The sequence below is a fragment of the Pipistrellus hanaki genome (assembly GCF_964339955.1).
Source record: "Pipistrellus hanaki genome assembly, chromosome: 16".
Lineage (NCBI taxonomy): Eukaryota > Metazoa > Chordata > Mammalia > Chiroptera > Vespertilionidae > Pipistrellus > Pipistrellus hanaki.
In genome coordinates, this window is record NC_140518.1 from 22,600,779 (window position 1) to 22,625,955 (window position 25,177).

Genomic DNA, 25,177 nt, shown 5'->3' on the forward strand with positions numbered 1-25,177 from the left:
GCTCCGTACTCTAGGAAGCCTGTGACAGAGCGCCGAACGAATGTCGGAACCTCTGTAATCACCAAACACTACTGTAAATGCTGGGAATGAACCCAGAAGCCACTGCCCTGGAAGCGTTCAGCATTTAACAAATATTTATTAAGCATCTCCTAGGATGCAGACACTGTTTTAGACCCAGGCAAGGTTCCCGTTCTCCTGGAATTTACTAACTGTAGTAAAAGTCCCAGCGTTCTATAAACAGACACGTCAAAACATTTTGGCTCCAGGACCTGGCATTAAATAAAGCACTCGGGCCCACTCCAAACTCAAGCGATCTGTTGAGGATCTGAATCAACAACTGTTCTCCATCTCTGTCAGGAGGAGGATATAGTGGTATCCGCAGCCAGGACGCCCTCCAGCGGCCACCCTGCGGCCTGCTGTCTGGCCTGGCTCCCCAGGAGAGGAAAGGGAGGAGCGAAGAGCTTGGTCCTCGAGGTAGTCCTAGTCACCACTCCCAGCACAGACTAGGCGGTGGCAGCCTGCTCATGGCAGTCTCAGATCCGGATTTCCTCTCTCAGATCTTTACTCAGGGCTGACGGAGCCACGCAGGTCGTGAAGGACGGCAGGGCAGGTTCGCCGATGGGAAGTGAGGGTCAATACGCAGAAGAGGGAAAACCCTCCCGCCGCCGCAGGCGGAGAAGAGAGAGAGACGGAGCCCCGGGCCCAGACTTCCTTCTGCTCTTAGCCTGCGGGGGTCTCTTCTTCCTTTCCGCTCTGGTACGGGATGACCGCTGCGAAACTAGAATGAGGTGGGACAGGAGACCTTCCTGGGAAATATTCCCAAGGAGAAGTCGTCACCGGAAGTGACTGCAAAGGCCTGTGACCCTGCAAGGCCCCGCCTTCCATTGCGCTACCAGTAGGCGACCAGCCTCTCCTACTTCCGGCCCCTGGAGCCTTAGCCAGCAGCCCCGCTTTTGCTGCCTTCCCATTGGCTGCCGCAGGGACGCGCTGTGATTTCCCATTGGTCGCATCTATTCTCCAGTACCGCGTCTCATCCCTCCAGGTACAGCCTTGTCTTCGGGCACCCGATAGGGCGAGGTTGGGAGGGCGTCTGCCTAACCTGGCCAATGAGCGGCGTGAAGAGTGAGGGCGGTGGCTGCGTGGTGAAGACGGGGCGGGACTTGAGGTGGCGATTGGCCAGGGCGGGTACAGACGAGGGATACGATTGGTTGGAGAGAGGGGCACCGTGGTGGGTTGTAGCTGCGCGGCCTCGGCAGCTGCGGGGAGACGGAAGTGGTGCGAGCGCGGCCTCGGAGGGTCGGGCGGACGCCGCCTGGGTGAGTCACGGTGCCCCGTGCACTGTCTGTCTGGGATCCGCAAGGTCCGCGTCTTACCCGGCTCCGCCCCGACCCCACCGGCTTTCGTGAGCCCCGCCCTCTGTCATTCGGGGCTCCGCCTCCGGGCCTTTTAGGCTCCGCCCCTGGAACCTGGGCACCTGGGCTCCCCTGCCACCCTGGCCCGCCTCCCCCCCACTCCCCTAGAGCTAGATCCCTTACGTCTAGGAACCCTGGGCCTCCCAGGCTTGGTCCACCTTTCTCCCTCCGTTTCCCTGAGGCTGCGTGCCAGTGGGCGGTGAGGCAGCACCTTTGGCTTGCCGCTTGCTGGCTGTCCCATGAGGAAGCGTGGGCTGTGATCAGGGGAGTGGGCAGGAATGCAGATGGAGGCTTTTATCCTGCACCCCTTGGAAGAAGCGGTTAGACTGCCCGAGCTCAGATAGCAGGCGTGAAAGAAACAGTCAGTGAAGCCGGGCCTTGCGCTCTAAGTGGGCCAAGGAGGCTCATCTGAAATTTGTTGCTTGTGCCCACTTAGCAGGTACGGACTCTGAGGCCTGATTCTATCCTCATTGTGGGCCTCCTCTCCCTTGCTAGGGTCACGTAACTCAGCAGGCCCTGGGCAGCTCTGCTGCCTTCTGATCACAGGTTGTGGTCCCCTCCCTCTGTCCTCTGCCTTGGACTCTGCCCCGAGTAGGACAGGTCAGGTGGGTACTACTCCCAGGCTCAGAGGCCGGCAGAGCATTCTGTGGATTCCTGTCCCCACCAGGGCCAGAAGCGAGTCCTGGCTGAGCAGCCTCTGTCTCTTCAGAGCTGGCAGTTCTTTTGTTCTCCCACAGAGAGCAGGGGTTGGAGTGTTTGGCACTTCTTCTGGGCTTGGGAATCAGGGCTCTTGAATCCTGCGGAGTAACCTTGGATAATACTCATTCTTGCTCCAGAACTTCGTGGCTGACTTCATACCCCGCAGAATCACTTGTTGCTTTCTCCCCATGTAGCTGCCATTGCCTCTGTCTGGCATGCTGCCTTGTAGAGGGGCTGGACTCTCGGTGAGGAATGAGAATAAGGATTGTAGAGAAGTCCAGGAGTAGATATATAGCATTTGTTGATTCCATTGTAATGTTAATGGTGTTCTTGACTCTTATGTTTCTCTGTCTCCTTCTAGTGAAAAGCAGGCAGCCAGGACCCTCACCACGGTAGAATGGTGAGTACTCTCTTCTCCCACGTTTGTGTGTCCTGTCATCCTTGTGTCTTTCTCTGTGAAGCTGCCCACCCCTCCTGGACCTTGAGCTCCAGGCTACTTTGTTCGGGCCCTACACAGGTTTATCTGCTCTGGAGATAAATTAAGTTTCTTTAGATCGTAAAACATCAGCCACTGGGACAGGAAGCCTTTAGAAATCGTTTTCTGCAAATGTTATGCCATACCTTCGCCACGCTGCCACTGGCTCTCTTAGCCTTTCAGAATGGCCTTTCTCTCGGATCCCTGGGAGAAGCTCTCTGTTCTGGTCTGAAAAGCCAGGCCTCCTTTATCTCAAGGAGGTAAAGTACTTCCCAGTGGGGCCCTTGAATATTGTGGGTGCTGTGTTAGGAGTGGCTTCACCAAAACTCTGGGGCTTTGCCAGCTCTAAGGTGCTGCTGTCCATTAAGCTACTGTAGGCAACAGGTGACTGGATATATAGCAGGATGGCCCCATCAGTATTTCTGGGAGTGGTTATAATGTTCCCCTGTATTTTCCATTAACTGTAACTGTGTATTTTCCTCTAAGTCTGAAGTCTCATAGGTCAAACAAGATAAGGCTTCCTTCTTGGGGAGTTGAAAGGTTTTAGTGAGATAAAATATAGATGCTTCATAAAATGTCAGGTTTTCTTCCATTCTTCCCTTCCTCCAAAATCAAATGCCAAATCCAAACTAAAACCTTGAAAGTTACTAGGCACAAGAAGTGTGGGGTTCCAGCCAGCTCCTTCTTTGATTCTTGGTGACATTTTGAGCCTCTAATCACTGCTCCTGGTTCCATGGCCCTCCACCCAACTCCCACCAGGCCCATACCCTTGGGTTTCAAGTTTTGTTTTTGCATAGCTTCTGTGGTCCACAGTTCTAGCCTTCCTCTGTCTCAACCTGAGAAATCCTTTCTCTTCCAAGAAGGACTTTCTTACCCAGAAGTCTGAGAATGTGAAACAGGGGAGAGAGGGAGCCGAATGAATGGGACTGGGCAGAGGGCCTTGGAATAAAACAGAATTTCTCTTTCTGGAGTGTGAAATGACCAACCTAGCACTAGCCCAGTATCCATTTTAATGGGCAAAAGAGGGAGTGGGATTTAGTGAGGGGTGTGTGTGTGTGTGTGTGTGTGTGTGGAGGGGGCGGGGGTTGGAGGACACTGATGGACAGGGATCCGATGGGTGGTGGTTTTGGAGGGAAATGACAAAGCCTTGGAACTGGAAAGAGCATGAGGTGGTTGTAGGTGAACTCCATCGTGGGAATTTAGAACAGGCATGGAGAGAACTCAGCGGTAAGGGGGTGGGGTGGGGGGAAGGGCGGGATTTGTAAAGAGGGATGTGGGGTGGCTCACCTGGGAGGAAGGGAAATGAAACGATGTAGGCGTCACGCCTTCCCCTTTCCCGCGGTCAGGGGACAGCCCAGCAGCCCAGCCTCCCGAAAGCCCCTAGACGTCCCGGGGGGACCCCCCCACGAGGCCGCGGGGCCGCGGGGGAGGGAGGGGCCTGTGGCTGTGGGTGGGGCCGAGGGCGCGTCCCGCCCCCGCCCTCCTCCTCGCGGCTTCGGGCGCTTCCCTCCCGGGGCTCCCCTCCCTTTCGCGCGCGTGTCGGAGGGCGGAGCCGGGCTCGCTCCATTGTGGAGAGGAGGGAAGAGGCGCGCGGGAGCCGCGCCGAGGCCCCGCCGCCAGCGCGCCAGCCTCCCGGCCTCCGCGGCTGCACCTGGCGGGCCCCGCAGCCGGGATGCGGCGAGCGCCCGGGGCTGGCGGGCAGCGCAGCGGCTCCGGGGACATGTGCGCTGGCCCAGACCTCCCGCGACCATGAGCCTGACCGCCCGCGTCTCCTGCTCTATGCTTAGCTGCTTTGTAAGTGCCGGCCCGCCTGCGTGGGCCCGGGGCCCCGGCGCTCGCTGCACCCGCAGCCCCGCCCAGGGCCAGCCCTGGAGATTCTGAATTTCAGCCCATCCCCCTTCTCAAGGATTCTGGCCGGAGAAGGGGGTTATTCTTTTTCTTCCTTGGGTTTGCTTTGATCTTCGGGGGGTTGAGGATTGTCGTAGCCCGGGGATGGGGATTGTGTGATTCGTGCTGGTCCCGCAGCCACTGCCCTTGACTGCAGATCTCCAGGCCCCGCCCTGCAGGGGTACATCCCTTTCCCTCCGCCTCTCCATCTTGGTCCCACCCGCTGCATTCTTGCTAGGGGATGTGGGATGTGGCTAGTAGATTGGGATTTTAGGGGGCTGGTTGGGGAACACAGGATGTCTGAGCTGTCTCCCTGGCTCCAGTCCCCTCCCCCTTCCACCACTGCTTCCCTCACCTAACACGCCAGTCTTTTCTCCTTGACTGTCCCCCAGACAGCCTCTGTTCTCCATCTTCCCTGACTCTGCAGGCCTCTGTACCTCTGCATCATTTCCAGCCCGCCCCTCTTCCCCTCCCCTCCGACTAATGCTCCTTCCCAGCTTCCCCATCTGTCCTCTCAGATGTTCCCACCCTCACCTCCTCACCCCCTGTGGGTGTCGGCCAGGCCTCTCTACCCTGCTTGTCCTTGGGCCTCCCTGTTCCTTCTAGGTGTGTAGATCCCCCCCCCCCCCCTCCCCGTGGTTGGGAGAGGAGTGACTTCTGCTTGCTGTGGGTATCCTCAGGAATTCCCCTTGGATCAGCAGGCAGGGCAGGTGGCTGGGTGGGTGTTGGGGGCCTAACGGGGATAAGCTCAGCTCCAAAACATACCCTCCTTTTGAAAGCACCCATGCCGGCCCTCTAGAGGCACAGCCCTGAATCCCCGGCCCACTCCTCTTTGTCTCCTTCCCCCGCCAGGTTGAAGCCTCAGTGGCCTTAGAAGCCTGCTTCCCCTATTGTCTCTAACCAGTGGCCATACCTGGTTCCTTTTCCTCAGGGCAGCACTATCCATCCCCACTTCTGTCCTTCCTTTACGTTGGTCTTCCTTTTTCTTAGTTTCTCCCCTTCTCCGCTTGGGAAATTCTGGTTCTGTAGGAGAACCAAAGGAGTATAGATTCCTACTTTCTCTTTGGACCTTACTCTTCCCTGAGTCTTACTAGGCTTGAGTACCCCCTTTACCCTACCCTTCTCACCAAAACCAGGCCTCCTTCCCACTCTCTGGTGGCCGGAACCTTTATAAGTGTCCATGGGCTCTGTGTGGGTTTACTGAGGGGAAAGAAGTAGCATGAGGCCTAATGCTTCGAGTGGAGCCTGGTGACTTAGGACTGAGGCCTTCCCCACAGGGTGAGGAGGGGCCCCCCAGCCTGGAGTACATCCAAGCCAAGGATCTGTTCCCCCCCAAGGAACTAGTGAAAGAGGAGGAGAATCTGCAGGTAAGGAGAAGTTGGGGGCCCAGGGTGGGTGGAGCTCCCTTCCTGGTTAAAAAATACTCTCCCCCCTCCGCCAAGTATCTCTAAGGGGAGCTAGTAGCAGAGTGCTGGCTTCCTGCTCCCCAGTTTCTGAAGGTAAGGGAGTCCGGAGTCTGTCTGCATTGCATTATGGAGCCTTTGGCCCCAGGGAAGGCAAGGCAGCTTTCCTGTATGGTCGTTGCCTGGTGCTGTTACTGTGGAGAGGACTCTTCCGTCCTACCTTGGCCAGGCTCTTCAAGAGGGGATCCCACAGGTCAGGGGCTGGAGAGGGGAATGGAAGGGTGATTCAGATCTGGACTGAGGGATGCTCTGCCCCTCTCCAGGTGCCCTTCACGGTGCTGCAGGGTGAGGGAGTGGAGTTCCTGGGCCGGGCAGCCGATGCCCTCATTGCCATCTCCAACTACCGGCTGCATATCAAGTTCAAGGATTCTGTCATCAACGTGAGTGCCCGTCTTGTTCTCCCACAACCAAGCCAGAATCCCTGTGAGGTGCAATGTGGGATTGCCCCAATGTTGTACTTGATCAGGTCTCCAAGAAGTAGGGGTTCCCTTTTTCTCACTAACTTTTTGTTTTCCTGCCTCATTCTTCCAGCTGTAGGCCTTCTGTCTCAGTTATTCTCCCTTCCCCTCTTCTCTCTCTCCCTTATTCTGTTGCTGGCTTTTCTAAGGGGCATAGCGGAATTGTTGGAAGTTTGCCAACTTGCCAGCTGTATGTTCTTGGTTGAGTCATCCATCTGAGGCTCAATTTCCTTCTTAAAAATAGGAGGTGAAAAGACTTGCCTTGCAGGGTTCTTGTGATTATGAATTGGGGTCACATATGTAAAGGACCCAGCACAATTAGCAGGCACTTAATAGGCACTCAGTAAATGTCGGTTTCCTTTCTCCTATTAATATATCAGTTTCTGGGCTGGGGTGGCAGTGAAGAGTGCTATGGGCAGTGGGAATCTGAGCTTTCAGTTAACCCTTCCTCCAAAGGTCCCCCTCCGGATGATCGACAGTGTGGAGAGCCGTGATATGTTCCAGTTGCACATCGCCTGCAAGGACTCCAAAGTGGTGAGGTGAGAACAACGGGACCTCACTCAGGCCCTCTCACCCTAGTCCTGCCCTAACTGCTCTGCTGCAGGGTTCCTGTGGAGCAAGAAAGGAAAGGTAGTGCCTCACTTTTGCAATTTGAAGAGAAAAAAAGAGGTGAAAACCTTGTCTGAGTTAGAAGGTCAAATTTCTGACCCACAGGATCTTGAGCTGAAGAAATGGGGGTAATACTTAGCTCATGGGGTTGTCATAAGGATTAGATGAGGTAATATGTAGGAAAGCACATAGAATGATACTTTATTGTTGGTTCATTTATTTGTTCAGTCAGACTGTTGTAAACCCTGGAGATACTACTGGGAATAAGTAGACCAAGTTTTCTGCCCTCATGGGGCTTATATATATTCCAGTGGGGAGATACTAGCAGTAAATAATAAGTGAATAAAATATGTTACATGTTGCTAAGTGTAAAGGTAAGAAATATAGCAGGGAAAGAGGATATGGAGTGTGATGGGGGTGAAGGTTGTAGCTTTAGACAAAATGCTTTGAGAGGCTCCACTGAAAAGGTGACATTTGAATCAAGACCTGAGGAAAGTGACCATGTGGATAATTTGGGGAAGAGTGTGCCAAGCAGAGGTAAATTGAGTGCAGAAGCCCTGGGGTGAGTTTGTACCTGGCATGTTGAAAGAATGATTAGAGGTTCACTTGGCTGGCATGGAGTGCATGTGGGTGAGGGTACTGGGATATAAGACCTGAGAGGTCAGGGGGGTGCCGGGCTGTCATATGACTGACTGCCTTTTACTTTGAGGGAAATGAAAAACAACTAGAGGGTTCTGAGCAGAGGAGTGATGTGATCTGATGAATGTTTTATAGAATCATGCTGGCTGCTATATTGAGAATAGTTGGAAGGGGACAGGGGCAAAAGCAAGGGCAAAAGCTGGGAAACTAATTAAGCTATCGCAGTTACCCTGGTGAGAGATCAGGCTGGCCTGTGTAGGGCGGTAGCTCTACTCTTCTCAAAACTGAGAAGTGGTCAGATTTTTTAAGGCAGAGATGACAGGACTTGCTTACAGATTGGATATGTGAAAAAGAGGAGTCTGGGATGACTCCAAGGATTATTAAAAGAATGCCCAGTTTAGAGCCTGCCATGTGCTCAGGCTGTAGAGATTCAGGAGGAGAATCCACATCGCCCTTCCCTTCAAGGAGGTTGAAGTCTAATTCTGAAGGAAGAGTTGACAAGTGGCAGAATGCTGTGGAAAAACTTGCCGTTTCATATTCCGAGCACATTAAGAATAAGAAAGGAAGAGTCTGGAATGGAGTAGGCTGGGTAGGTCTCAAGGAAGAGTTAGGACTGGAACAATCTTCAAAGTATCGTAGGATGTGGCTAGGCTGAGGGAAGACATTATCAAGCAGAAGTAAGGAGTAGTATGAGCAGGACCTCCTTCCTGCCTGAAGCAGAACGTGTTAAGGAGTCATGAGAGAGAAAACACAAAGAATAGCAACTTTCAGGGCCATGTGAGCGCCTTTAGATTTGATGGGGCCCCATTAGAGGAGACAGATATCTCAAGGACAAGAGTTCTTGGGAAGAGAACTGTCACTCTTGGGTGTTGGTCAGTGTCCTTGCTCCTCCCCAGGGTCCCTGTTACCTCCTGCTTTGCAGCCTCCTCTCCCCACAGTCTCCCTGGGGCCATTTTTGACCCTTCGGCCGCGTTACACATCTGCCTCTTGCCTCACTCTGGATTCTTGCCTGGCAGGTGCCACTTCTCCACTTTCAAGCAGTGCCAAGAGTGGCTGTCGCGGCTAAGCCGGGCCACAGCGAGACCTGCCAAGCCTGAGGACCTCTTTGCCTTTGCCTACCACGCCTGGTGCCTGGGGCTGACCGAGGAGGATCAGCATACCCACTTGTGTCAGCCAGGTCAGGCCAGGCTCTTTTCTTTGTGGGGTTTCTTATCTCTTGGTTCTTACCCCTCCCCCATCCCTGGACGTGGTGCTCTTGGATGCTGACAGACGTGGGGGCTGTGTTGCAGGAGAACACATACGATGTCGGCAGGAGGCTGAGCTTGTGAGGATGGGCTTTGACCTGCAGAATGTCTGGAGAGTCTCTCACATCAACAGCAACTACAAGTGAGAGGGCAGGGGATGGGGAACCAAAACACCCTTCCAGCCCAGGCCCCTTGCACTTATGGATAAAGCATGGTGGGCATAGCTTCCCTGGCTCTGTGGGGAGAAGGGCTCCCAGACCCCTTTCCTACAAAGCCATCCTGGTGGTTATTACCATCTCAGATCAAGCTTGGTGACCCCATCTGGTCTCTTCTCAGATTGTGCCCAAGTTATCCCCAGAAGCTGCTGGTTCCTGTGTGGATCACAGATAAAGAGCTGGAGAACGTGGCCTCCTTCCGCTCGTGGAAACGGATCCCCGTGGTTGTGTATAGGTGAGGCAATGGGGCTGCAAATAGAAGGTTTTTATGCAATAAGGAAGGAATCAAAAGTGGCGGTTTGCAGCAGCATGATTGATTGAGAATTGACACCCCTAAGGAAGGGGCTACAAACTAATTTAAAACAAAAACTGCCTCAGTTTCTTCTCTCCTAAGGCTGAGGCTTTTGGAGAATTTATTTAATATCCTTTTTTTGAGGATGTGTGCATGTATGTATAAAATACTGCATTAGAATGGGGGTTGGCAAAATGGCCTGTGAACCAAATCCAGCTTGGAGCCCGTTCATGTGCAGCCTGTGAGCTATGAATCGTTTTTACATTTTTAAATGATTACTAAAAAACAAAAATAGTCCTAGCTGGTTTGGCTCAGTGGATTGAGGGTCAGCCTGCAGACTGAAGGGTCCCAGGTTCGATTCTGGTCAAGGGCACATGCTTGGGTTTCAGGCTTGATCCCCAGGAAGGGACGTGCAGGAGGCAGCCAATCAGTGATTTTTCTCTCATCAATTGATGTTTCTATCTCTCTTTCCCTCTCCCTTCCTCTCTGAAATCAATAAAGACATATTTAAAAACAAAAAGAAGAATGTGTGACAGAGACTGGCTTTGACCTGCAAAGCTGAAAATTCATTGTTTGGTTCTTTACTAAAAATGCTTGCCGACCCCTGACTAGAACACTGAGGCTAAATAGAGTGAGATGACAGGTGTTGAGGTGTGGAGTTCATCCTCTGGGCTCAGGCTTGTTCTCCTGCTGGGTGACTGTACCTGCAGCAGATGCTGTGCAGGTTTGATGAGTCAAGGTCACCCCGGGAATGTAGATCCCATTTGAGAAATGTGTGTGATAAGTGCTTTGTAAACCCCTTTAGGGGCTTTTGGTTGCTATTTTCATGGCCTGTATGAACTAGTAGCTTCTGCTGGCTTTGGATCTTGGTCTGTCCCCTGGAGTCTCAGTGGTAGGCCTTGGGGCTATGAATGCCAAGGGCATGATGATTTTTTTTCTGCTCTGTCAGACATCTACGCAATGGGGCTGCCATCGCCCGCTGCAGCCAGCCGGAGATCAGCTGGTGGGGCTGGCGCAATGCTGACGATGAGTACCTGGTCACATCCATCGCTAAAGCCTGTGCCCTCGACCCAGGGACAAGGGCCCCTGGGGGCTCCCTCGGCACTGGGAACAGTGATGCCAGCGAGGCGTGTGACACTGACTTCGGTAAGATGTAGGTGGTGCTGGCCCCCTGGGGAGCAGGCCCCCACTTTGGCCTCATTGACTTCCAGGGAGTCCTCAGTGAGAAGATGGGAAGAAGATGCTAATACGCAGGGTGCCTGGGTCCCTGCCTTTTGAGAGGCTGTGGGGTGGGAGGGGTTCCAAGTTGTATATTCTTTTGAAATATAGGTGTGCCCCCGTGTAGGGTGAGGCTGGTTGGCTGGCTGACCCCAGGGTCTTCTCCCTGCTGTGTCTTTAGATTCCTCCTTGACTGCATGCTCTGCAGTGGAGAGCACAGCGGCCCCTCAGAAGCTGCTGATCCTGGACGCTCGGTCCTACACTGCGGCAGTGGCTAACCGGGCCAAGGGTGGAGGTTGCGAATGCGAAGGTATGGCTGTTCTCCCAATGTCGGCAGCTAGCCTGTGCTCAGGGTGGCCTTGGTGGGGAGAGTGCAGGGTCCCGCTGTGTAAAAGATGCCAAACAGCTGGCTTGGCATCAGGATTCTGTCACTTACTAGCTGTAACTATGCTTAAGTTCCTTAATCTAAGTTTCATTTTCTTCTCTGTAAAATGGGGATGTTGCATACCTTGCAAAGTTGTTGGATGATTAGAAGTTCCATCTGTAAAATTGCTGGCACAGAGCAACTACTATTTATTGAGAATTTTCATTGTCGTTACTAGTAACACAATGGGTATCATTTGTCATTAATATTATTATTACTATTAGTCTTTGGAATCTGAGTATTCAGAGAGAAAAGGGTGATTGAGAGTTCCAGAGTATATTTAGTTCCCATCCTGGAGTATTTGCCCTGCTATGGAAGCTTTGCCCATTGGACCGCCCTTGTCCTGCATGCTGTTTCCAGGACATGCCATTATGCTCCACTCTCCTCTTTCCCGCCTGCAGAGTATTACCCCAACTGTGAGGTCGTGTTCATGGGAATGGCCAACATCCATGCCATCCGGAACAGCTTCCAGTACCTCCGCGCTGTGTGTAGCCAGATGCCAGACCCCAGCAAGTAGGTGTTCCCTGCTCCGCTTCCATCCTTCCTCTCGTCTCATCCCCTACCCAGTCCTTCTTGTTCTTGGAAGATTAGGTGGGATATGGGAAGTGTGCAAGTGCAGGAGACCCGAGGGCCTGGGTGCAGTGAGCCACTTCCAAGAATACTTCTAGTTCTCAGCCAGCACTCTGGCACGGCCACAGGACATTGGGTTCCTTTTGTTTGAGTCAGTTGTCTATTTAAAGAACACAGAGAACTGGGGACAGAAAGTGGCTAACTGTGCATGTGATGCTGCCTAGTTCCACTATTGATCCTGTTCGTCTCAGGTCCTGTCTTCCCTTCCTGCTTGATAACTTGGCAGAAGGGCCATCAGCTGGGCTCTTGCTTCAGCCCTCACCAGGGACTTTGTTAGGTGTGGCTGGCCATGGGTGGTGGAGAGCCTGTTGTAGCCTCAGTGCCAATAGTAATAGACTTAATTTCTGCTCTTGTGTAGCTGGTTGTCAGCACTGGAGAGCACCAAATGGCTGCAACACTTGTCGATGATGCTAAAGGCAGCTGTGCTTGTGGCTAATACAGTAGACCGGGAAGGCCGGCCTGTGCTGGTGCACTGCTCGGATGGCTGGGATCGGACGCCACAGATCGTAGCCCTGGCTAAAATACTGCTGGACCCGTATTACAGGACATTGGAGGTAATGAGAGGGGTTGGGTGGGAAAGGACAGAGGGGAAGGGGTGAGGGATTGGGGAGGTGTTTGGCCCTGAGGATTTTTAGTAGAGGTCATTGGCGCTTTGAGTCCTCTTCCGGGTTCATTCCTGTTCTTCTCTAAAGCTGCCAGCTTCTTGCTTCGGGAAGCCCCTTGGTTTTCACAGAGGCCCCGTGCCTGAACTCTTCTTCGCAGGGCTTCCAAGTATTAGTAGAGTCTGACTGGCTGGATTTCGGACACAAGTTTGGAGATCGCTGCGGCCACCAGGAGAATGCAGAGGACCAAAATGAGCAGTGTCCTGTGTTCCTCCAGTGGCTCGATTCTGTTCATCAGCTGCTCAAGCAGTTCCCCTGCCTGTTTGAGTTTAACGAAGCATTCCTGGTAAGATCTAAAGCCTGTGACCAGGGTGGGGGACGGCAGCCGAGGCCCCCAGGTGCAAGCTGTCTTGGCTCTCTAGGTCAAACTGGTGCAGCACACATACTCCTGCCTCTACGGCACGTTCCTGGCCAACAACCCCTGTGAACGAGAGAAGCGCAACATCTACAAGCGGACCTGCTCTGTGTGGGCCCTCCTGCGAGCTGGCAATAAGAACTTCCATAACTTTCTCTACACACCTGGCTCAGACATGGTAAGCCCGAACCCCCATCCTACAGGTGCTGCTTTGAGACCTGTGGTGAGAACAGGCCGAGTCAGTGGGGAGGATGTAAGGCCCTGGAACACCTCACAAAGCACTAGTGTAGGCCTGCTTCCCTAGGTCCTGCACCCCGTGTGTCACGTCCGGGCCCTGCACCTCTGGACAGCTGTTTACCTGCCAGCATCATCTCCATGCACACTCGGGGAGGAGAACATGGATCTTTACCTTTCCCCAGTGACTCAGAGCCAGGAGTTCTCTGGTCGCTCTCTGGACAGGTAAGATTGCCCTTCTTGCTCTCTCTTCTCTTTACTGGAAGGCAATAATTGCTTTGTGTCTTGCCTAAATGTTCTCTTTTTTAAAATTATAGTTTACCTTCAATATTATTTTGTATTAGTCTTTTTTGTTTGTTTGTTTGTTAATCCTCACCCAAGGATAATTTTCTATTGATTTTTAGGGAGAGTGGAAGAGAGAGGGAAAGACAGACAGAAACATTGATGTGAGAGAAACATATCAATTGGTTGCCTCCTGCACGAGCCCTGACCAGGGCCCGGGCCGGGGAGGAACCTGCAACCAAGGTACATGCCCTTGACCGGAATTGAACCCGGGACCCGTTATATAAAACTGGTTTATATAACCAGTTTTTTATTAGTCATTTTGGTAATTTCCATTTTTTTGTCGGCCAATGCCTCAGGCCGATGGCTCTATCCACTGAGCCAAACCGGCTAGGGTTGTATTAGTCTTTATTTATTTATTTATTTATTATTTTTTTAATGAGATATCTAAAAGCAACTTCCTGAGTTGGGTGAAGGAGAAACGTGGCCTAGGACTTGCATCTAGCCTGGAGTGCACTGTGTGCATTTTCAAGGTCCTCCCTTAAGATAAGACGTCGCCTTTCCTGGAACTCCTATCACCCTGTGTGACATACCCAATCAGGGAGGAGGTCTATTTTGGAAGGTTTGTGGGAATGGTCTTCTATCCACTCCTAGAAGGAAAGGGGAGCTTGCTGTCTCAGTAGTAACCTTCGCTGTGTCCAGCATCAGCTTCCAGAAGCATCTGACTTTCAGGCTCCCAGAAGGGGGATGGATGGCCTTCACATTACTTCTCAGAACAAGGCCAGAATTAAAAGGAAGACATAAAAATTAAAATTACCTTTTTGTTGAATATTTTGGGGGAAGTGGAATCGAGGTTGGTTAAATTATGAATGACACATATCCATTATTTAAAGGAAAAAGTAAAATAATATAAAAGTAGAAAACAAACATCCTCTCTTCCTGATCCTGGTCCCACAGGTGTCCACTGCTAACACTTCGGTGCATGTCTTTCCAGATATTTATCTACATAGATATGTCCATACTCACACAGTCCTATAGGAACTTTTTTAAAATTCAAAAACACCACTTGCTGGTTTGGCTCAGTGGATAGAGCATCAGTCTGCGGACTGAAGGGTCCCAGATTCGATTCCGGTCAAGGGCACATGCCCAGGTGTGGGCTCAATCCCCATGGGGTGCATGTAGGAGGCAGCCTATCGATGATACTCTCTCATCATTGATGTTTCTATCTCTCTCCCTCTCTCTTCCTCTCTAAAATTAATAAAAATGTTAAAAATAAATAAATACAAAAATGGAATCTTATTTTGTATGCTGTTCTGCAAATTGTTTTTCCCACTTTGTGCTAGGCTTCCACCCCATGACAATATAAAACTGCTTTATGTTTAGTGGCTGCATCATAGTCTAAGACTAGAGTATATTACAGTTTATATAACTAGTTTTCTATTAGTCATTTTGGTAATTTCCATTTTTTGTCATTACAGGGAATGTTTTTGTTAACATTTTTATATGTGTATCTTTTTTAAAAAACTAGTAAAATATATTACATAATATTTAACATTAAACCCTTTTTTATTTTTTGGTGTATGTTTTTATTTATTTCAAAGGAGAAAGGGAGAGAGAAAAAGGGAGAGAAACATCAATGCTGAAAATAATTGATCTACTGCCTCCTGCATGCCCCTACTGGGGATCGAAACTGCAATCCAGCTATGTGTCCTGACTGGGAATCAAACCATGACCTCCTGGTTCATAGGTCGATGCTCAATCACTGAGCCACACTGACCGGGCCAAAACCATTTTTAAGTGTACAGTTTAGTAGTGTTACCTTATATGTATACCTTTGTATTTGTGCTAGTATTTCTGCCAGGTAAATTCCTGGAAATGAAAATGCTGGGTTCAAAGGAATGTACATTTCAAATTTTGATCTTTGTATACTGGCGGAAAGCTTTAAAATTGAAATATAACTTACATAAGTGGCTGAATATTATAAAAGAAAACAAAAAAACCAACCTCCTAAATTACTCGTTTTAGAAATTTTGTAGCTGAGTTTGTCAGGAGCTCATGGGTAGGTTTTAGGAGTTCTGTGACTTTTTTCCTTCCCCAAACTATGTAGAATGTGGGTATAGGTTTATAAATTTACTTTTCTAGAGAGAGGGATCATAACTTTTTATCAAATTCTCAGTAAATTCTCTGACCCATTGAATAATTATTGCCTTAAAATCAATACAATTTTTTGCATCAATAAATGCCTTAATACCTTTGTACTATACCAGGTTTTATATGCTATACCAAAGGAATAGAAACCATTGACCCTATTTAAGATACTTTAAAAATCTGTAAGATGAGACATAAGACAATTAGAATGGCTAAGTCAGCATCTAAGCAAATAAGAATGTATAATTTAAAGCTGTTAGAGAAATGAGAAGAAAGAGGTCATTTGATGACTATGTACTCAGAGAACTCATGGAAGACTAGGCAAGAACCATGGCTCTTTTGTACTGTAGTATCTGGCTCAGGGCCTGGCACATAATAGGTGCTTTAGTAAATACTTAAATGAACAAATGAATGGAATAAAGGGAGTTGTGAGCTTGGTAACAAGGTTAGTGGAGTGGTTCCAAAGGAACTGGATACATGAGAGAGTTTTATAAAAAGAAGCAGCTCTCTGGAGCTGGCAGAGGTTGGGAAGGGGCTATTTTGAGGAATAAAAATAAATATACGATAGTTAATTGAGGACTTTGAACATTACACTGAGAAGTTTATTTTGATTCCCTTATCTATAGTAAATCGCTGTTAGAAGTCATTGTGACCTAGTGACACTGTGATTTTGGGAGAACTAGTCACTGAGCCTGGCAGTTGGAGGCCCAGAGACCAGCCAGCACTGGACACTGTAGAGAAAACATTAACAGGCTATGAAGTTGCTACTAAGTCCCCAAGTTTAGAAACCAGGAGAATATCAGTACCACCTATAAACACTGGAAAGTTGAGGAGTCTATTCTGGAGGAAGAGGAGATATAGGCAGGTTGGGATTGAAATACTAGTTGACAGCGAAGAGGTGCTGTAGGGAGTTCAAGGTAGAGAGTTGGATTTTGAAGAATAAGTGGTATAAAGGTTTTAAAGGAAATAGTTTCTCTAAAAGCTGGCCTGGTGTACCTTTGGTCCTACCATTTCCTAGATTAAAAATGTCTTGGCCTCTTTCCTCGTCTTCCATTAAAGTCCAGCACATTCTTCTGTACCCAGCTGAACTCCTGCCCTCTGTGTGTACCCTTCCCTGACTGCCTTAGCTGGATATGAGTTCTCTCATTGTTCCAAACTCCTCAGGCATTATTGTCTCTACCAGCATTATTTTATTAAGCCTTTGGTGCACATAGGAATTAAGCTGTTGATATTGTTGAATCTGGGTAAAGAGTACGTAGGACTTATTCATATTCTTTTGTCTACTTTACTTCTTTTGCATATTTGAAAGTTCCCACTAAGAAAAACTAAACACCAAAGAGTTGCCAAGTTGGGATTTAAGTCCTGCTATGGGACTTGGAGACTGTAATCAACCATTGCTATCACCTTGTTGGAATTTCATGCACAAAAAAAAAAGAAAAAAAAGAAAAATCAAAATTGATTACAAAAGTAAAATGAAACACAAATATAACTTTTAAAACATAATAAGTTTCAAAAACCAAACATTAGAAAACTCAGTCTATATTGTAATCTACCTTCAGGAGATTTTTCTATATGGGTTGGTCAGAGGTATCTGAAAATTGGAGCACAGTGATGTCTCCACTGTTCCCTGGCAAATTGTTCTAAAGTTTTAGTTGCTCTAAGGACTTTTGAACTGTCTTAAAAATCAGGGAGGTCATTCATGAAAATTTACACGTCTGGCATGCACAAATGCCTCTGGAACTCTTGGAGTGCTGTGTACTAGAAGAAGTTTCCATGGTGACTTGGCACTCAGGAGGACACTGCTGCTTAATGGTTGTAAAAAATTGTGTTGTTACTACTGTGATAGAGGGATAATCTATCTATCTATCTATCTATCTATCTATCTATCTATATATATAAAAGCCCAGCACCCATTAAGGCAGAATGACCAGAACAACTAGTTGCTATGATGCCCACTGACCACCAAGGGGCAGAAACTTAACACAGGAGCTGCCCCCTGGTGGTCCATTTGCTCCCACAGCGGGAGTGCTGCTCAGCCAGAAGCCGGGCTCACGGCTGGCAGGCTGGTGAGAGTAGCAGCAGTGGCAGGAGCCTCTCCTGCCTCTGTGGCAGTGCTAAGGAGCTGAGAGCCAAGCAGTAAGGAGGGAGCAGGCTGGCGGTTAGGAGCGAAGGGTCCCAGATTGTGAGAGGGCGCAGGCCGGGCTTAGGGGACCCTCCACCCCCACCCCCTTGCACGAATTTCGTGCATCAGGCCTCTAGTTTATAATAAGAAAAGTTTAAAAATGAGTCCTAAGTGTAGTCTTAATCATTTGTGGTTGGTTGCCTATATATATATTTTTTTAAATATATTTTATTGATTTTGTACAGAGAGGAAGGGAGAGACACAGAGAGTTAGAAACATCGATGAGAGAGAGTCATCGATCAGCTGCCTCTTCCACACCCCCTACTGGGGATATGCCCGGTTGCCTATATTTTGAATGATAGCATCTCTATAAGTTATAATTTATTATCATTTTATAGAGGAGAAAACCACGTATCTGAGGGTTTAAATACCTTACTTACGTCATATAGCTACTAAGTGTCAGAGCCAGTGTTGTCTAGCTCCAGAACCCATCTTCCTGTCTTACCATGTGTGATAGAGGCAGTTGGACTTTGGGTTTGGGCTCAGGTGTGGTCCTGGCTGGTATAGTAGCTTTAGAAGGCATCAGCCTAGAAGGCTAAGTTAAAACCATGGGAGTGGTGGAGATTGCCCAGGGAGATTGTGTAGGGTGAGGGCTGATGAAAGCTTGCGACAGAATTCTTGGGGACGGGGTTCTTGTACTTTTTTGCAGAGAACACTTTTTGTAGTGAACATTGGTTGTTTGTAATGTTAAATGCTATTATTCCTTGTGAACTCTGGCTTTGATGATCTGATTCTATATATCGGGGGTGGCTCCCATTTCATGAACTGGAGGCATTGTGTTGTCATTCCAGATTACCTAAAACCAGATCTATGGATGACCTTCTTTCTGCCTGTGACACAAGCAGCCCTCTGACACGCACATCCAGTGACCCTAACCTGAATAACCATTGTCAGGAGGCCAGAGCAGGCCTGGAGCCCTGGCATGGCAATCCTGAGGGACCAGAGACAGCCTTCGCGGAAACTGGGGGAGGAGGACCTCAGCAGGCTGTAGGAGAAATGGGTCTTCCCTCGCCTCTGCCCAGCAGCCAGAAAGACTACTTGAGCAATAAACCTTTCAAGAGTCACAAAAGCTGTTCTCCAAGTTACAAGCTGCTTGGTGCCACAGTGCCCCAGGAAATGAAGAGCAACTCCTCTGATCCTGAGATTAAAGTCCTGGAAGAGACCGAGGCATCAGCTCCAGACCGTCCTGCCCAGGAGGAGCTGTGTAGGACTTTAGATGGCACAGAGGAGCCACCTGAACATTTCCCTGAAAAAGAAGCTGCTAGTGCACTCTCTAAAGTAATTTCCAACAAGTGTGATAGAATTTGTGATTTTCCCGAGTCTTCCCAGGACTCCCTTACAGGTGCCCCCCAACAAGCCCAGCGAGGCTCTGTGCTAGGTGTACCCTCCAGATCTGCTCCAGATCACAGTCTGGGCACCCTTTGCAACCCACTGAGTGCTACCTGCCAAACTCCTCCAGACCCAAGCACTGACTTTGTCAACCAAGATCCCCCAGAGTCTGCGGCAAGTATCTCCCACCAGGAACAGCCCAGTTCTGTGCCAGATCTGACTGATGGGGAGGAAGACACTGACAAAAGAGGGAATAACAGGAATGGGCAGTTATTGGAAAATCCTCGCTTTGGGAAAGTGCCACTGGATTTGGCCCGAAAGCCAATTTCTCAGAGCCAGATCAGCGAGTTCTCCTTTTTAGGTTCCAACTGGGACAGTTTCCAAGGGATGGTGACTTCTTTCCCAAGTGGGGAGACCACTCCTCGGCGGCTGCTTTCCTACGGTTGTTGTAGCAAGAGGTCAAGCAGTAAGCAGATGCGGCCCATGGGGCCCTGCTTTGGGGGCCAATGGGTTCAGAGAGAAGGGGTGAAGTCACCTCTCTGTTCTAGTCATTCCAATGGACACTGTACTGGTCCAGGAGGAAAAAACCGGATATGGTTGTCCGGTCACCCAAAGCAGGTCTCCAGCACAAAGCCTGTTCCACTGAGCTGCCCTTCTCCAGTGCCTCCTCTCTATCTGGATGATGATGGACTCCCCTTTCCCACGGATGTGATCCAGCATAGACTACGGCAGATTGAAGCAGGGTACAAGCAAGAGGTGGAGCAGCTGCGTCGACAGGTGCGGGAACTGCAAATGAGACTGGATATCCGTCACTGCTGTGCCCCTCCAGCAGAACCTCCCATGGACTATGAGGATGATTTTGTAAGTATTCACCTACTGCCACCCATCCATTCATTTATTCTGACCATGAACCTTCCATTCAACATTCAACATTCATTCATGAGTACTTGCTGTGTGCCACTGTGTAACGTGGTTGGGCTATAAGATGAACAACATAGAACCTGCTCTCAAGGAGCTCGTAGTCTATTGGAAGATTATTTCTTTCTTTCTTTCTTTTCTTTTTTTTTTTAAATATTTTTTATTGATTTTTTTACGGAGAGGAAGAGAGAGAGGGATAGAGAGTTAGAAACATCGATGAGAGAGAGTCACCGACCAGCTGCCTCCTGCACATCCCCCACCAGGGATGTGCCCGCAACCAAGGTACATGCCCTTGTCCGGAATCGAACCTGGGACCTTTCAGTCTGCAGGCCGACGCTCTATCCACTGAGCCAGACCGGTCTCAGCGGAAGATTATTTCTTAAGTACTCTTTGAGGGAGGCATCCAGTGTTGGGGCCTGGGGTAGAGTGAAAGATCAGGGAAGGCGTTCCTGAGAAGATAATGCTTAGTTGAGTCCTGAAAATGTGTCATATGTAGCTTGGAAGACAGTGAAAAGAAATAACCTTTTGTAGAAGCATGGGGGCAATCGGTATTCCAAGAGTATGGCTTGAACAAATGGGTTGTGTGTATGTGAGTGTACTTGTATACTTGTGTTAGAATGGCGAGGGGGAGGCGGTTGGGTAGTGCGGTGGGAGGTGATATTGGGGAAGTAGACAGGAATCGGAAAAGTCAGTTTGAGTTCCCTTATTGTTTGGATTCTATCTTCAAGGTAATAATATTTTGGCCAATGAGTAATATCAGATTAGTATTTTAAGAATACTACTCTTAAAAAAAAAAAAAAAAAAAAGAATACTACTCTAGGGAAGGGTGGGGGTAAGGGAGAGAGATCAACCAAAGGACTTGTATGCATGTATATAAGCCTAACCAATGGACATAGAGAACAGGGGCGTGAGGGCATGAGTGGGGGTGGGGGGGTAATGAGACGATAAGGACACATATGTAATAGCCTAATCAATAAAGAAAAAAATAGTTACAGAAAAAGACAAAAAAAGAAGGAAAAAAAAAAAAGAATACTACTCTAGCAATAGTGTATCAAATGGAGGAGACAATTGAAACTCAGGTTGGGAGGCTGGTTAGGATGTTTCAGAATAATCCAGGTGAGAAATGATGAGGACCATTTAGGTTTTGCTGAGCTGGGAGGCCTCAGATTCTAGCACAACAGTCCTTGGGGAGCTTCTAGAAGTCAGCTTCTTGCCCATAATATCTTGTCATCTACACAGGCAATCTGTTTCCTCCTGTTAAGACATTCCCTCTTCCTTGCTACCCATTTGTTGAGATGAGATAGGCAGGCTGACAACTTCTTACCATTCAGGGTGATGATTTAGGAGTCAGCAAACTTTTTTGGTCAGGGGCCAGATAGCAAATGCTTTAGGCTTTGTGGGTCATATAATCTCCTTTGCAGCTATTTGACACATGTAATGCACTTAGAACAGCATGTGACGCATCATAATAAATGTAGAAATGATGAAGATGACGGTGATGTCTTTTCTTCAGACATGTTTGAAGGAGTCGGATGGAAGTGATACAGAAGATTTTGGCTCTGATCACAGTGAAGACTGCCTTTCAGAAGCAAGCTGGGAACCTGTGGATAAGAAAGAGACTGAGGTATGTCCTTGCAAATATGGGTACTTACGCAAGCCATGGTGTTCTCCGATTTCTCAGAGGTGAGTGGTGTGCCGTAGACCGAGTGTATTCTTTTTAGGTGAGTAGTGGCCAACTATGAACACAGGCCTTGTCCTTTCCTTCTGGGATGCTCTCCTTGTTGCAGTGTTGTTCTTCTGCTTTGCTGACAAGGACCTGGAATTTTTTCTTGTCCCTTCCGTTAGGTCACTCGCTGGGTTCCAGACCATATGGCATCACATTGCTATAACTGTGACTGTGAATTCTGGTTGGCCAAACGAAGACACCATTGCAGGTAAGGTGTTTTATATGATTTGGTATGGCTTGTAAAAGTGAGGTACACATAAATGAATGAAATTTGAATTAATCTGAAAATGGAGACATATTTTTAGGGACTATTTTTGCTTGTTTCCAACTTTTCTCTTTACTTACTCATGTAATGCCTTTTAGAGTATCACTCATTCTCAATATATTGGCAGTTATTTTATTTAAAAAATGTTTCCATCACAGTTTGCATGCAATATTATTTTGTATTAGTTTCGGATGTTCAGCATAGTGGCATTTCTGATGAACTCTTTCCTCCTTGTGCTTTGGCAGAAATTGCGGGAATGTATTTTGTGCCGGTTGCTGCCACCTGAAGTTGCCCATTCCTGATCAGCAACTTTATGACCCAGTTCTCGTCTGTAACTCATGTTACGAACATATCCAAGTATCTCGTGCCAGGGAACTTATGAGCCAACATCTGAAGAAACCCATTGCTACAGCTTCCAGTTGAATGCCAGAGATGACCTATCCAATTATTGCAGGTTGGAAGGGAGGATCTGCTTCTGGTGTAGTTTTGAAGGTTCCTTGGTGTGGCTCATGAAATCACAGAGTTCAAAGATACCATCTTGGGAAACCCTTGGTATCATGAGACTGGAGCAGAGGAATTCCAATTTGACAGGAGGTCCTCTACTACGGGTGAGACCCTCACCGTGGGGTAACGGTCCTGATCCAGACCCAGAGTCTGGAATCTTAACGTTGAGTTGGTGACTCCAGCTTCTTTCTCCTGGGAGTCACAAGATGATTTCATTGATACTGCCTGGTAATGTGCGCCCCAAACAGCAATAGAAAGGCATATGTATAACCAAACTCCAAGTGATAACCAGATCCATCTCTCCTCCACCTTGAAATAAAGCAGATTATAGTATATAAAATAGGAATTCCTATCCTATTTGAAATGAACTATACCCTGTACCTCTGTGCTCTGTGTCTGTGCATGAAGGCTCAGTCTTTAGAGGCACTTCCTCTAGTTGCATTAGTTCTGTCTTTCTGTGGAGTTTGAAGACTGGCTCAGCAAGTGGAGGTTTTTGCTGTATGTTTCACTCGGCTCATCGGCCAGCATCAGTGAATACTTGGTGTAGGGGGACAGTTCTAGGGAGTGAGACATTTTCGGGAGCAGAGAGGAAAACTCTGCTGATGTTCAGTCCTGGCAAAAGTCAGTTATTTTGAGCTATGAAGGCAGTCACCTGTGTCATTCAGTGACGGCTCTTGAGGTATGCACTGTGAAGAATGAGAAGGGAAACGCAGAAATTAGCCTTGTGAAATATTTGCTGATTGTGCCCTACCCTTTGCGCCTGACTTTTCCTAGTTGTCCTGGTGCTAACACAGGAGCTACACCTTGACCCTCTCCTGGCATGAAAATAAAACCATGGTGTTTTTTTTGTTGTTGTCGTCGTTCCATTGCCCACTTTCCTCATGTTGTCTTTCCCTTGGCTGCTGCCTCCTCTGGGTCACACTGCTTCTTATCCTGAACACTTGACACCTTGAGGGTAGAATTTAGTGTTTGGTTTTTTTACCTCCTAGAATATGCTGTTTGGTATGTGAGGGTTTCAGTACAAATGCTGCTGTTTATTTCTGTGCACTTAACAATGGAACCCAAACAGAAGAGAGTAAAGCCTTGATACCAAAATTGGGAGAGAAAATGTGTCCATTTGGACCAAACCTTGTTTTATTTTTTTTCCTTTTTTTTTTTTTTTTTTTTTTCATATTAATATGTACCAGTGGCACTTAACCAAAAGATACAGTGATATAGCCATGTACTAGGGGTGGGACAGATACAGTTTTCTTAACGTACAAAATCACTCGAATTTCCTTTATACATTTTTCTTAATTTGTTGATGTATAAAAGGTAAATTACATTTAGGCTTATCCTGTTTTTAAAGTACTGTAGTAGTTGTCTACTACTTTCATGTTGCTTCCTAGAAAAAAAATTGAACAAGAATCATATTTGTCCTGACCTTCAGTCCTACAGAGAAGCATCTGTGCTTGCCATGGATGTAACCTAAAAAGTTTTGGCGTATTTAGGTCAATTTAGGTCAACGTAGCAGAGCTCCTTTTGGTTTAAATGAAGTTGAATAATGGAGATTTTGTGTCTGGGAAATTCCTGAGATCACTGAAAAAGTAACAAACTATCCCTTGTCTCTGACACATAAAATTCTTCTAAGCATTTTCTCAATCATTTAAAACTTACTGCCAGTTGTGAGTGGCTTTTTAATTCACTTGATTTTCATTGCACTTCACTCTGCCGTTTTCATGGGGAGTACAATTAGTAACATTGGAGGGGACTGTATCTGTCTATTTTGTATGGCTATTTTGAGGGACTACCCCATCAGTGAACATACTGCATGGCCTTGGAGAGAGACTGGGCTCTCAGCTCAGATGTGTTCATCAAATACTCCTTTCAGAGCTCTTGTGGGTGTAAGTGACATGATGTGGCCAAAAAATCCAAACTGTGCAGTTGCGTTGTGACAAACATGCAATGTGCTGTAAAAACTCAATACAATTTAAATAAAATCTCTATATTAGTGCTGCTTTGTTGGATCTTTTTATTCATTTTAATTTATAAGAAAACCTAATGCATGCTCATTTTTTTTCTTTGATCATGAGAAAGGACCAAAACATTACACCCCGTCCAACATTTTTCTATTTTTTTTTAAATGGGCTTTTCTTTTTATCAGCACAGCTCCAGTTACATTCTTACTTATCAACCTAGGGAGTTACCTTATCGATACAGTAGAATTCTATCCCATCTCATGAGGTTTACTTCTCTCAGGTCTAAAATTTCAATAGCTGGTGGATCGGGCGCACAGGATTGTGCCTATATTCTCCGTCACCTCAGTTCCCATCCCACCTCGAGCACAATCTTGGCTCACGTGTGTGTTTTTTTTTATTTATTTATTATTTATTTATTTATTTATAAAATATATTTTATTGATTTTTTTACAGAGAAGAAGGGAGAGAGACAGAGAGTTAGAAACATCGATGAGAGAGAATCATCGACCAGCTGCCTCCTGCACACCCCCCACGGGGATGTGCCCCTAACCAATATACATCCCCTTGACCGGAATGGAACCCGGGACCTTTCAGTCCGCAGGCTGATGCTCTATCCACTGAGCCAAACCGGTTTCGGCCACATGTGTGTTTTTAAAAGTACATAAAATGCTATCTAAACCCATGAATTTGTTTCCTCAGGATGCTACCCCACCATCGGCCACTTTTATGGGTGGAGAGCTGAGCCACTCAATTGTTATAGTGCCAACATTACAGATTTAGGCCCTTTGTTCTCCAGAATGGGTGACTTCCTAGTGCCAAACGCACACCTGCCGCATTCCAAATCCCTGCACTGCAGGTGGCTGCTGGCTGCGGAGGTGAAGGACACGAATCCTGGTGTTCCACCGTGGACAGCTAGCTGAGCTGTTTCTCTGCAGGACTCCACCCTCCC

The 25,177-nt window shown here is 48.0% G+C and overlaps 1 protein-coding gene across 5 annotated transcripts; it reads left to right on the forward strand.

The window, feature by feature from the left end:
* Nucleotides 1-125: 125 nt before the first annotated feature.
* On the forward strand, nucleotides 126-24,263 carry MTMR4 (myotubularin related protein 4; the record flags this gene model as incomplete). Of its 5 annotated transcripts, none has more annotated exons than XM_084862553.1 (19): nucleotides 126-1,042; nucleotides 2,473-2,511; nucleotides 5,751-5,840; nucleotides 6,200-6,316; nucleotides 6,851-6,933; nucleotides 8,659-8,819; nucleotides 8,932-9,028; nucleotides 9,223-9,336; nucleotides 10,343-10,539; nucleotides 10,793-10,921; nucleotides 11,437-11,548; nucleotides 12,024-12,219; nucleotides 12,428-12,613; nucleotides 12,690-12,860; nucleotides 12,987-13,141; nucleotides 18,320-19,718; nucleotides 21,289-21,399; nucleotides 21,621-21,709; nucleotides 22,012-24,263. In XM_084862553.1, 18 exons carry the CDS (start codon nucleotides 2,509-2,511, stop codon nucleotides 22,187-22,189), a joined length of 3,588 nt encoding a protein of 1,195 aa, XP_084718679.1. In that variant the 3' UTR covers nucleotides 22,190-24,263. The 5 variants fall into 5 exon arrangements, with proteins under 5 accessions (XP_084718679.1, XP_084718682.1, XP_084718678.1 ...); XM_084862552.1 differs by lacking the exon at nucleotides 126-1,042 and adding an exon at nucleotides 1,218-1,316; XM_084862554.1 differs by lacking the exon at nucleotides 126-1,042 and adding an exon at nucleotides 1,828-1,851.
* Nucleotides 24,264-25,177: the final 914 nt, after the last annotated feature.